The sequence below is a fragment of the Hordeum vulgare genome, chromosome 3H, assembly GCF_904849725.1.
Source record: "Hordeum vulgare subsp. vulgare chromosome 3H, MorexV3_pseudomolecules_assembly, whole genome shotgun sequence".
NCBI lineage: Eukaryota > Viridiplantae > Streptophyta > Magnoliopsida > Poales > Poaceae > Hordeum > Hordeum vulgare.
This window is the reverse complement of record NC_058520.1, coordinates 391612601-391625641: the sequence shown is the minus strand read 5'-3', so window position 1 is coordinate 391625641 and position 13041 is coordinate 391612601. Positions and strand designations below refer to the sequence as shown.

The window sequence follows — 13041 nt, the reverse complement described above, 5'->3', positions numbered from 1 at the left end:
GGTTGTGAGCGTTTGTCATTTCTTGATGCCTACTCGGGCTATCATCAGATCCGTCTGTATGGCCCCGATGAATTAAAAACCGCCTTCATCACCCCATTCGGGTGCTTCTGCTACATCACTATGCCATTTGGTTTGAAGAATGCAGGAGCAACCTTTATGCGCATGATCCAAAAATGCCTCCTCGACCAGATCGGTCGGAACGTGGAGGCGTATATGGATGATATCGTAGTCAAGTCACGCAAAGGTTCCGACCTGCTGACTGACATGGCAGAAACATTCGCCAACCTTCACAGGTACGATATCAAGCTCAACCCCGCCAAGTGTTCATTCGGCGTTCCCAGCGGAAAGTTACTTGGTTTCTTCGTTTTCGAACGAGGGATCGATGTCAACCTCGAAAAGATCGGGACCATCGTCCGAATGGAGCGGCTAGTCAAAATATACGATGTTCAATGGCTCACAGGTTGCCTAGCGGCTATGAGCAGGTTTATCAGTCGACTCGGCGAGAAAGCACTTCCTCTGTACCGACTCATGAAGAAATCAGATACTTTCGAGTGGACAGACGAAGCCCAAGTTGCATTCGACGACCTCAAAGTCCTACTTTCCACCCAGCCGGTTCTTACTGCTCCGCTCAGTAAAGAGCCCCTTCTTCTGTACATCGCGGCTACAAATCAAGTCGTCAGCACTGTTCTCATAGTCGAACGAGAAGAAGAAGGCAAAGCATACAAAGTTCAGCGGCCAGTGTATTACGTCTCCGAAGTCCTGACTCCTTCCAAGCAGAGGTATCCCCACTATCAAAAACTTATCTACGGGATTTACATGACTGCGAAGAAGGTGGCTCATTATTTCCAAGACCACTCGGTGTCTGTCGTTACTGAGGCTCCGTTGTCGGAAATCCTCCACAATCGGGACGCATCGGGCCGATTGGCGAAGTGGGCAATGGAGATGTTGTACTGCGACATCAAGTTCGAGGCCAAGAAAGCTATAAAGTCTCAAGATCTGGCTGACTTCATAGAAGAATGGGTAGAACAATAGCAACCGACCCACATCTACTCGGCCCATTGGACAATGTTCTTCGATGGGTCCAAGATGTTGAATGGCTCCGGCGCTGGCGTTGTGATCGTATCGCCAAAGGGCGACAAACTCAAGTATGTGTTGCAGATACACTTTGATTCCTCCAACAATGAGGCAGAGTATGAAGCTCTCCTTTATGGACTGCGCATGGCCATCGCACTCGGCGTCCATCGCCTGATGGTCTATGGTGATTCGAATTTGGTGGTTAATCAAGTGATGAAAGAGTGGGACGTCAGGAACCCCACCATGACCACATACTGCAATGCAGTGAGGAAGCTCGAGAAAAAGTTTGAAGGTCTAGAACTCCACCATGTTCCGCGACTGAAGAACCAAGCAGCTGATGAGTTGGCAAAACTCGGACCCACTCGGAGACCAGTCCCGAGTGACGTCTGCCTCAAGCACCTCCACCTTCCCGCAGTTAAAGAAGATCCTTTCATAGAGGAACCAGTACAACCAAAGAGCTCGACAGATCCGACTGAAGTCGACGTACCTGCTGTGGTTGATTTGATCATGGAGATTCTTGCTGTCATCCCCGACTGGACTGTGCCGATCATTGCATACATCCTGAGGCAGGAATTACCGGAAGACGAAGTCCAAGCCAGGTAGATCGTCCGCAGGTCAAAATCGTTCACTGTCATTGATGGCCAGTTGTACAAGGAAAGCGTTTCAGGCATTCTTCAACGTTGCATCTCCCCAGAGGAGGGACAGTTAATCCTGGAAGGAATTCACTCGGGAACCTGCGGTCATCACGCCTCTTCAAGAGCAATCGTCGCCAAAGCATTCAGAGTTGGCTTCTTCTGGCTGCAGGCGAACGAAATGGCTAAATATATGGTCGACCGATGTGAAGGCTGTCAGTTCTACTCCAACAAGTCCCACAAGGCAACATCAGCGTTGAAGACAATCCCTCTTGTTTGGCCGTTTGCAGTATGGGGATTAGATACAGTCGGTCCATTCAGGACAGGCCAAGGGGGATACACACATCTGTTGGTGGCAGTCGACAAGTTCACAAAATGGATTGAAGCCAAGCCCATCAAGAAGCTCGACGCCCTAACGGCCATCAAGTTTGTCAGGCATCATCTCCAGATTCGGGGTACCTCACAGCATAATCACGGACAACGGGACAAACTTTGACTCGGACAGATTCAAAAGTTTCTGTGCAAGCCAAGGTATCCGAGTGGATTTTGCATCTGTGGCGTATCCTCAAACACTACAAGGAATATGCTAATACACGACGCTATTTTTCGTCGCTACATCGTCATGGTTTTTAGTTTACGACGATCTCACGACGAAAAACCAAGCGTCGAAAACGGAGCGTCACAAATGAACATCAGCGATGTTTTGATCAAAATCGTCGTAACTTTTACGACGATTCCTGGATTGTCGTAACCTTTACGACGATCCTAAATCGTCGTTGACAATATAACCCAGTCCTACATGGCAGTCCTACGTGGCAAAATTACGACGAAATCAAAACATCATAGTTGAAATTAGCCCAACCCATTTCAATTGATCACATGGGCTGGTTTTATTTTTTTGGGCTTTTTCTTATTGGGCTTCTTTTTGGGCCTTAGCCTTTTTACAGCCACTTCTAGTATTTTTTTTGTATCATTATAATTTGGGTCGTGGCCTTATAGTACCCAAATACATTTGGTCCAATTTCAGTTTTGGCCTTTTTTTCATTTTTGAATTCAACAATTTTTTATTCCAGAACTTGGTTTCATTTCTATTTGTTGGGCCTTTTCAACCCAACTTTTTGTTCGATATTAAATTCAACATTATTTCATATTCAAATTAAGAAAATTCCAAGTCGAATTAAAAGCATCCATCATATAACATCACATAATACATCTTCCAGGTTTACATAACACAATAACTCATCTCATGAATACATTTCCTTACACACGAATATAGCAAGAACGAACAAAATTGCACAAGAAAACGTTGATTTGAATGTCCCAAGTAGGCATCATCGACATCTTCTCACCACTTTCCTAGCAATAGAAAAAGAGACAAAACAAAAAACATTAAACAGTCCAATAACAAATCGATAAACAAGGACCTAGTTCATGGGCACATGGAACAGTAGACTTAGGACACAGTTAATGACATCTAGTTTATAGCAACCATTGAAGAGACACGTAACAACAAGGTAATGAAAGCATCTACTGGACATAACAACGAGCATGAGAAATATAGAAGGGGCAGTTGCCGAGATTTTCCTATGCAACTATGTGGGAGCACATTCCACAGAACACGCTAAGGCAAACAAATTCGCTAGCATTAATATGCAAAGACGACGACAATGTCGCTGACTTGTCGACAGGCACCTAGATCTCATGACTGGAGCAAGTACAATTAGCCACTAAGCACCATTGAAGAGACACATAATGATGTACAAGCCTACAGGGTAATGAAAGGACCCCCACAAATTAAACTGCCAGAAACGTCTTACATTTGTGAACCGAGGGAGTACTACAGATCTTATTTGCATATTGTTGATTTTGCGGGGGCCTAATACAGTTGTGGTGTATGCACTGCCTTGTAAACACGAGTGCTAACTTATTATGATTCACCAAAGCTTGTTTGCACAAGGAATGACTTTAGTTACTTTCAAAAAAGAAGGGATGGCTTTAGTTAGATTTTCCTACTCAGCCAAAGGGCTTGGCCCAAATCACTGCAGCATATTCTACTGCTGATTTTACAGTAATTTTTGTCAACAGTTTTAGTTGAATAGTTTACTCTTGTTCCAATGCGCTCAAGAGATGGTTGTTCAACACATTTAGTTATCCTATTTCACAGCAATGGCCTAACGGTGAGAGGAATTATGATATTCACTTATCTTGTACCAAAGAATCTACTGCTTTCTGCAGTTCATTTTTCTGAATGAAACTACTAATATTACTTGACAGGATTTGATACGACTAATGCATGCACTACATGCTGCTGCTGCTGCATGCAAATTTTGTGAACCTGACTATTTTTGAATCAAAGTAAAAGATTTGCCCCACTCACTAATTAAGAAGATGAAGGAATAGATGATTCAGCATTTGGCTGGACCCATAGCTCATTAGATTGTTTTACATAATGTTATTTTAGATCACATGAGTGGTAGGCGACTACCTTCTCCAAGGGGGGCTTCTTGGTGGTGATGTTGAGCACCTTGGTGGGCATCCTGGCGGGGCCCTTGACCTTGAGCTGCTTCTCCTTGGCGCCCTTCACCAGATCGGAGCACAGTGCAAGCAAACGAAGTGGCCACGCAACGCGAACGGCAAAAAACACAAATAGTTTTGCAAGGTACCTAGAAAGAAGGAAGCATACTCATCATCTGTTCTAGAATAAGAATTCGGAAATGGTTACTGGTTCATTGGGCTTTTTGGGTATTCACTGAATCTGTGGAATATGGTAAATTTTATGTAAGCTCCTTTGATTATATTAATAAGTTTCAGAAAAACTCTCCTATACTAATATCCTGAAAATATTCACAGTTGCAATATAACTAGTTTGCATGATTTACTTTATTTAGCAAATAAATCAGAAGAGAACATTGGGAGTAGACGAGTAGTGAATGTTCAATATGAGTAAATCTAAGATCCTGGTTTCCTGTATTTACCAAATAAATTATCTAGCACGCATCGAACCGTGCCGGCACACGCACGAAGCACACAGAAAACAGCTCGGCGGGAGCGAGAGAGAGGAACTAAAGTAAAGAAACGTACAAACTGAACCAGACTTCAACCAAAATGTAGAAAGTGCAGGTGATGTTCAGATCAGGGGGTAGTTGGGCTCACCATGTTCGCTGCAAGGGGCAGTCCAGCCGCTAGGTGGTAGGTTAAGATGGATGTTGGCTTGCTGCTCCACCTCCTCTGGATGCTTCACCTACAGAGACGAGACGGGAAAAGGGGATTCATTTCATTTATTCAGAGAGGAGGAATTTTCGAAAATCCAAATAATTAAGATGTTTGTTTGATAGTGTACACATTTACAGAAACCAAAATAAGAAGTTATTTTCACCTGAATGGCTAGATTCTCCCTTGATTTTCTTACAACATGTACGAGTTCTTTGCCAAGCAACGACCTGCCTCCGATTTATGATAGTTTTTCTCCAATCTCCTGAAGATAGGAGAATAGTACACTGTAAATAAAATAAACTTTATAATCTGAATAATCTGTACATTTACAGCTGACTTTAGGTTTAAGGGTTTGTTCATTCCCATCCATATCCTGATCGATCCTCTTTGCTAAATGCTTGGATTTATGAAAAGCAGCACCCTCACAGGTTAATGGAATGAAACAAAAACCATGGGTGAATACCAACGATGCAGCATCAAGGCATAGCAGGCTTACTGCAAGCTGAGCATCCAAACCCTCCATCACTGGGGGATTGAAGCTGATTAGATCTGTCAGACAACATGAACCAATTAGCTCTTAACGAATAAGTAATCAACAGAGCTAATTTGGTGGCTAGCACCAACCTTCACAATGAAGGCTGTCCTGGGATATCTCATTCCCCACTTGAGGTCGGCGTGAGGCGAAGGGCGAGAGCACTGAGCGGAACCCAGAGCATCTTGTATTTCATCAACGGTAGCCATCACACTGCATAGAGATGAGATGTTAATGAAAAGCATCTCCTGTATATGTCAAGAAAGAAAGGGAACAACTTTTAGTATAAGCAGGCACATCACACTACATAGAGATGAGATGTTAATGGAAACCATCTCCTGTATATGTCAAGAAAGAAAGGGAACAACATTTAATATAAGCACGCACAACTTAGATAGTTAGATACATCTACTCGCTATCAAGAATGTCCGGAAAACTTTGTGCTTCATTGTAAAGATCATGCCTCTGCCCATGTAGATGGTTGTAGTCACCCGCCTGATCTGCCGATTCTGCCCAGAATGCTTAATACCATTAAACAAAATATTAATTTATGTGTAAGGAACTAAGGATAGTATATAACAGCTATACGAAATAATTCTTTAGAAATAAATAACTAATGCCACAAATAGGGATATCAATAATTGGGTCAACTTATCATATGTTTGTCTCTAGATGGCACATATGACATTGGCAGATGCACAAGGGCAAAGAACATATAGTAGTATGGGCATACTCTATGAATCATTTGTTATATGAACCACAAAGCTAAGTGAGGTTAAATTGGAGGACTAAAGATTCAGTTGCTCCTCCTCCGTCCGTGCGATGGATCCGCGTGGCTCATTTAATTTAATTTAAGAACAACACTACATATATGATAAATGTACCCACACCAACTGATAGAGCAAGTTTCTTGGCACCTCATCAAAAACTAACCCATACCAAAATCACTGCTAATTGTTTTGTACTCAGAAAATATTATTCAAGGGAAACAAGCAAACTTAGTATTAATGACATTACAAACTGAACCTGTTTTAATTTCCAAGTAAAACTAAAAACTGAACGTTGCACTCTATACCCATGTTTCTTTCGAGTAATGGAGCAGGGGAGCTTTCTGTTTTCCAAAAATATGCACCTACGAATCTGAGGGTGCAATGGATATTTGCTTGGAATTTTCCATCATCGCTGGCATCGGAGAGGAAAGAGTCCAACCTAGTGAAGGCCGGATCGATGTGGGGAACAACATCCAAATAGCATGTAGTACTACTATGTTATGCAGTATGTACTCTAGGTAGCAGCAAATTAAAGGATCAGAAAGCAACCTGCCATGGAGGATGATGATGTCGTCCTTGGCGGAGTTGGGCCACATGTCGAGCTCGATGACCCGGACGCTGCGCTGCAGGGCCTTGATGATGGGGACGTCGCTGCAGTCGCTGCTGAGCTGGTTGCCGGTGAGGTAGGAGTTGTGGCTGGTGCATACGTAGTAGTGGGAGAGGGGCCTGAACATGTCGTGGTGGACCCGCGGCCGGGGGAGGGGCGGGTGGAGGTCGGCGGAGAAGAGGAAGCGGTGGAAGTCGTCGAGGCCGAGCAGCTGGCCGTGGCCCAGGCGCGGGTAGGCGTGGGCTGGCGTGCTGGTCCTGGTGCCCGTGCAGCCAGATCTGGTCCAGAAGGCGCTCCGCCTCGCCCTCTCCGTTGTCGACGTCGGCATCGCCCACGGAGGACTCGAGGTAGCAGCGCAGGCCGTCGGCGCCCATTGTGGCGGCGCCGCCCGAGTGGCCGGTGAAGAGCGCGCGCATGTCGTCTGGCGATCGCGCGTCCGTCCAGTGATACCAGCGCTTGGAGATGAGGCAGCACTTGTATGTGCCCATGGCTCCGGCGGCCTCGCCGACGGTGGTTGGGTTGGGTTGTCGGAGGCAGAGGTCGGAGGCAGAGGTCGGAGGCCGCAGGTCATCGGTGGGGGTAGGGGAGAGGTGGCCGCCGCCGGCTGGTTGGGTGGATCTGGGATTCGAGGGGAGGAGGAAGACAGAGGAAAGGAGCTGGTGGCAGCAGTGGAGCGAAGCCTAGGGTTTGGTGGACCGGTGGGTTGGATGAACGGATGGATGGACATACGGATGGATGGATGTTTGATACGTCATCGATCCATGCCATAGCAGACTGAGATAATTCCTTATTTGACACTCCCTTAAATCATGTTTCTTATTTGACACTCAAAACAATTTATTCCCTTTATGACATGTAGTCTTAATTTTTTCCATATATGACACTCTAGTTCATTTTATACACATGAAAAGACTTTTTTACCGATGTACATAATGTGGCCAGAAATATCTAGCATTGTGCCTAAAAAAGAGCAGTAGTAGTATTTTATGCTCAGTAAATACTACTACTAATCTTTCATGAAGATTTAGATATCCTAACAAGTAGCGTTGAGCCTAAAAAAATAGCAGCAGTAGTAGCATATGACCTCGGTTGTGACAGCCATGTAAGATAACGACATAACGTGGATAACGGACTTACCTACATTTAAGTTAGGAAATTAGCAATCTGCTACGAGTATAATGGAATCAATCAATTTTATTCCTTTTTCTGTCACGGAGATTTAGATATCCTAACTAGTAATAATAACTATGTTGCATATCGATCCAGCAGCCTGCTAGCTTGCATATGTGTATATTAAGATACCTTTGGGGTCATATTATCTTGAAACAGCTACTATCTTATACATATTTGTCGCCACATTATACATATGGGCAAAATGGTCTTTTCACGTGTACAAAATGCACTAGAGTGTCATATAGGGAAATTTTTTAAGACTAGAGGTCATATAGGGAAGAAACTTTTCTCTAGTGTCAAATAAGGAACACAATTTTAAGATAGTGTCAAATAAGGAATTCTCTCTAGCAGATTTCACCAATCAGAAATTTTCAAGAGCTCAAAATAAGTTTTTTTAAAGACCTATCATAAATTTGTTGCCAAATTGAACCAAATCATTTTTCTAAAATACTATGTCATATTCAATGTACAATTGACAAAATAGTTGGGTGTTAAAATATTTTATTGTCCTCTCGTAAAAAAGAAAAATTGATGCTGATTTAGCTGGAAGCGGGTCAAATTTGAACTACAGCTCCCTCATAGTTTGCTCACGATTTTTTTCAAAAATAATTTCTAGGTAGATAGGTATCTATTTAATCAAATAAATACCAAAAATGTTCTAGTATTCAACCACTATCTAGGAACGGTTATGCCCACCGTTTTGACCACATTTTGGAATGGGCATGAAAATTCAAAAAAAAAACAAAAAAATCAAAAAATTTAGTTGCTTCATAAAATGAAAATATTACCAGAAACAAAGATTGGATGATGAGCTCACATGGAATGTTAGATGGGGCTAAAAAAATTTGGAGAGCTATGTTTTGGGCACATAGAAGATGTGGAAAAAAATCAACTCATCACGGTATACCTATCTAGTACTTCCTTCACAAATCTGTTAGCTGAACACAAACTTTGGAAATTTGCGGACAAATATTTACTAGGAAAATGGTTCCGAAAGTTTTCATGAGGAAATGATTTGGATAGGAAAGAGTGCTCAAAAAATATGAGGGTAATCAAAAAAATAGAAATAGCACTTCCTTCACAAAGTGCTATTTTGAACAGAATAGGAAAATGAATATTGCTGAATTATTTTTGAACTATGGAAGGAAGGGTTTTCACATATTTGAGGAATATATGATCCAAAGTATTTATGAGAATTTTTTGAGAATTTTTGGAATGATAGAATAGTAGGTTGCTTCACAAACTAGGCGGGTTTGGCGCGTGACAAAGAATGGGCCCACGAGTGACATGTCAACATAGTTAGAACATGTTACGACATTTTTATAATCATCGTAAAAGTTTTGACGATCTCATCTTATGTGGTTACGACGTTTTTGACTCACATCGTCGTAATTTATATGTAGATTTGATCCCCTCAAACGTTTACGACAATCTCGGATGAAATCGTCACAGATTTATGACGAATTCATCAACGACGTCTTAGAAAACGTCATGTACGAGCATATTTCTTGTAGTGAAACAAACGGACAAGCAGAGCGGGCGAATGGACTTATTCTGCAAGGTTTGAAGCCCCGACTCCTGTGAGAGGTGGGACATGCCGCTGGCGCATGGGTCACCGAGCTACCTTCAGTGCTTTGGAGTCTCCGCACAAACCCGAATAGATCTACAGGGCGATCCCCGTTCTTCCTCGTTTGCGGAGCAGAAGCGGTCCTTCCGAGTGACTTGCTTCACAATGCTCCACGAGTCGAACTCTTCTCCGAAGCTGAAGCAGAACAAGCAAGGCAAGACGGAGTAGACCTTCTAGAGGAGGAGCGCGAGATGGCACTGACTCGCTCAACCATTTATCAGGAAGATCTGCAGCGCTTTCACGCGCGACACGTCAGGAGTCGTACATTCCAAGCAGGCGACCTGGTGCTCCGAGTGGATCAGCAAAGACCTCACGAGTTGGCTCCCGCCTGGGAAGGACCCTTCATCATCTCCAAGGTGCTGAACAACGGAGCATACAGACTCTACAACATCGACAGGGAAACAGACGAGCCGCGAGCATGGAACGCAGATCTCCTGAAGCGCTTCTACACGTGACCGTCGACCGAAGCAATGTAAAGAACAAGTATTGGTGGAGTAATACAAAGGAGATTCAGTTTTTGCAGATTCAAAATTCTTCCGCGGTCGCAGACTCCGGTCTCAAAAAAAAACATAGCTGCGATCAAGAATCGCCTAAGTACTAACTTTCTCCGAGTGTGCACTTCACGTCGCACTCGGGGACTTAGTTGCGATCAAGAATCGCCTAAGTACTAACTTTCTCCGAGTGTGCACTTCACGTCGCACTCGGGGACTTAGCTGCGATCAAGAATCGCCTAAGTATTAACTTTCTCCGAGTGTGCACTTCACGTCGCACTCCGGGACTTAGCGGCGATCAAGAATCACCTAAGTATTAACTTTCTCCGAGTGTGCACTTCACGTCGCACTCGGGGACTTAGCTGCGATCAAGAATCACCTAAGTATTAACTTTCTCCGAGTGTGCACTTCACGTCGCACTCGGGGACTTAGCTGCGATCAAGAGTCGCCTAGTATTAACTTTCTCCGAGTGTGCACTTCACGTCGCACTCGGGGACTTAGCTGCGATCAAGAATCGCCTAAGTATTAACTTTCTCCGAGTGTGCACTTCACGTCGCACTCGGGGACTTAGCTGGGATCAAGAATTTCCTAAGTATTAACTTTCTCTGAGTGTGCACTTCACGTCGCACTCGGGGACTTAGCTGCGATCAAGAATCGCCTAAGTATTAACTTTCTCCGAGTGTGCACTTCACGTCGCACTCGGGAACTTAGCTGCGATCAAGAATCGCCTAAGTATTAACTTTCTCCGAGTGTGCACTTCACGTCACACTCGGGGACTGAGCTGCGATCAAGAATCGCCTAAGTATTAACTTTCTCCGAGTGTGCACTTCACGTCGCACTCGGGGACTTAGCTGCGGTCAAGAATCGCCTAGGTATTAACTTTCTCCGAGTGTGCACTTCACGTCGCCCTCGGGGACTTAGCTACGATCAAGAATCGCCTAAGTACAAATTTTCTCCGAGCGTGCACTAACCGTCGCACTCGAGGACTTAATTGCGATCAAGAATCGCTTAAATAGAAAGCTTCCTTCGACTGTATCCTACAGACACACTCGGGGGCTGAGCAAACCCTCATTGAGGCTCATGTGGATGTCAAGACCATTGACAATTACATGAGTAGCAGACCCTCATTGAGGCTCATGTGGATGTCAAGACCACTGAAAATTACATGAGTAACAAGTAACAACTCGCTCCGAGTACGACTTGACAGTCGCACTCGAAGACTTACCCGCGATCACGAATCGCCTAAGTACTCAAATGCCTTCGACTATATCCTACAGATACACTCGGGGACTCAACAGACCCTCAGTGAGGCTCATGTAGATGTCAAGTCCACTGACAATTACATGAGTAGCAGAACCTCATTGAGGCTCATGTGGATGTCAAGACCACTGACAATTACATGAGTAACAACTCGCTCCGAGTACGACCTGACAGTCGCACTCGAAGACTTAGCCGCGATCACGAATCGCCTAAGTACTCTATTGCCTTCGAGTGTATCCTACAAATCCACTCGGAGACTCAGCAGACCCTCAGTGAGGCTCATGCAGATGTCAAGACAACTGACAATTACACGCTCCGCATGTTTGCCATTGGCTTCACCAAGAAACGCCAAACAAAAAACACGAGCCAAAATCGTATCAACACCTCTTTGGTAAAAGAAGTGCAAAAGATTCGATTCGAATTCAAAGTTCACCTAAGGATTGTTGGCTCGGTGCAGATCAAGCTTATCCACACCGAACCAAGAATGTGACAGCCAACAGCAGTGGCCAAAGTTTCTTACAACGAACACTCGGCATACCGAGGTAAAAGTTTTCTCAAACGTCGTCAGGACTGGCGCTGGGACTGGCAGGCTCTACGAACGTGTCGAGGTTGATCCCGTCGGTGATGCGGGTGGCGCTCTCAAGGAAGGTCTCCATGAAGTCTTCGAATCGAAGCTTTTTCGTGTTGGCGACCTGCAATGCCTTCAGCTTCTCTTCACGCGCCTCCTTGCAATGCACTTGGACCAGAGATAGAGCGACGTCCGCACCACAGCGAGCCGCAGACTTCTTCCATGACTGCACTCGGTTCGGTACCTCCTCCAGCCGAGTCATCAAGCCTTCCATCTCGTGCCGAGACTCGTCTTCAGGCCAAAGCTCCTTGTCGATTCGGCCGACGACTTCTCTCAGTCGACCGATGAAAGGTCCAACTTTGCACAGGCGAATGTGCGCTTGAAGCAGATCTCGATTGGCGTCCTCGCCGAGTGGAATGTTCTCAAGAATCGACCGCTCAACGTCAGCTGCTTCAACCTCCGCGTCCATGCAAAAATCTGCAAAGACAAGACGAGCAAACAGTCAGCGCAGAATGAAATGCACAGTCCACAAGCACTCGGAAAAACAGAAGTTACCACCGAGAAGCGCTATCATCTTCCGGGCCCAATCACTGACGTAATTTTCCTGTGCTATGCACCGCCTGTTCAACACTTTCATCTGCCCCATCAGCTCCGTCCTTTGTTTCCCCATTTTCTCCACCTCAGCAGTCAATGCCTTGTTTGCCTCACGGGCCTGCTCCAAGGACTTTTCTCATTCCGCCAGAACATCCTTCATACCAGCCATTGCAACCATTGCTGCATCCAGTTCACCCTTAAACTGAACCTTTTCAGCCCTCAGAGTCTCGTACGCTGTACCCATCTCACAAGTTTTCTGCAAGTTAGTGCCAAGAGACGGCCAGACAAATTCAACAAGGACAACAATAAAAATTCTAAGTTCTCCAGACCCCTGCCGACGCAAGCAGTCGACAGCGGTCTCGGGGACTACAGCTAGTGGGTTCACTAAGAGTGACCCCACTGGCATGAAACTCAAACAGGTTCGCCCTATTGAGCTACATGACAACAAATAAGCCTATGAGGCTACTACTACCCGACCTGAGTAAAATTACTCTCGGGGA

General features: G+C 44.8%; 1 protein-coding gene and 1 long non-coding RNA gene across 2 annotated transcripts; both read right to left on the bottom strand.

Annotated features, from left to right (window-relative positions):
• Positions 1-4016: 4016 nt before the first annotated feature.
• On the bottom strand, positions 4017-5457 carry LOC123440020. The gene is made up of 3 exons (XR_006630254.1): positions 5083-5457; positions 4860-4947; positions 4017-4369 (listed from the first exon to the last, which is right to left on the bottom strand). It is a non-coding gene; the product is annotated as an uncharacterized LOC123440020 (long non-coding RNA).
• Positions 5458-6581: 1124 nt separating this feature from the next.
• Positions 6582-7501, bottom strand: LOC123440018. Its single transcript, XM_045116612.1, has one exon. It carries the CDS (start codon positions 7397-7399, stop codon positions 6584-6586), a length of 816 nt encoding a protein of 271 aa, XP_044972547.1. The 5' UTR covers positions 7400-7501; the 3' UTR covers positions 6582-6583.
• Positions 7502-13041: the final 5540 nt, after the last annotated feature.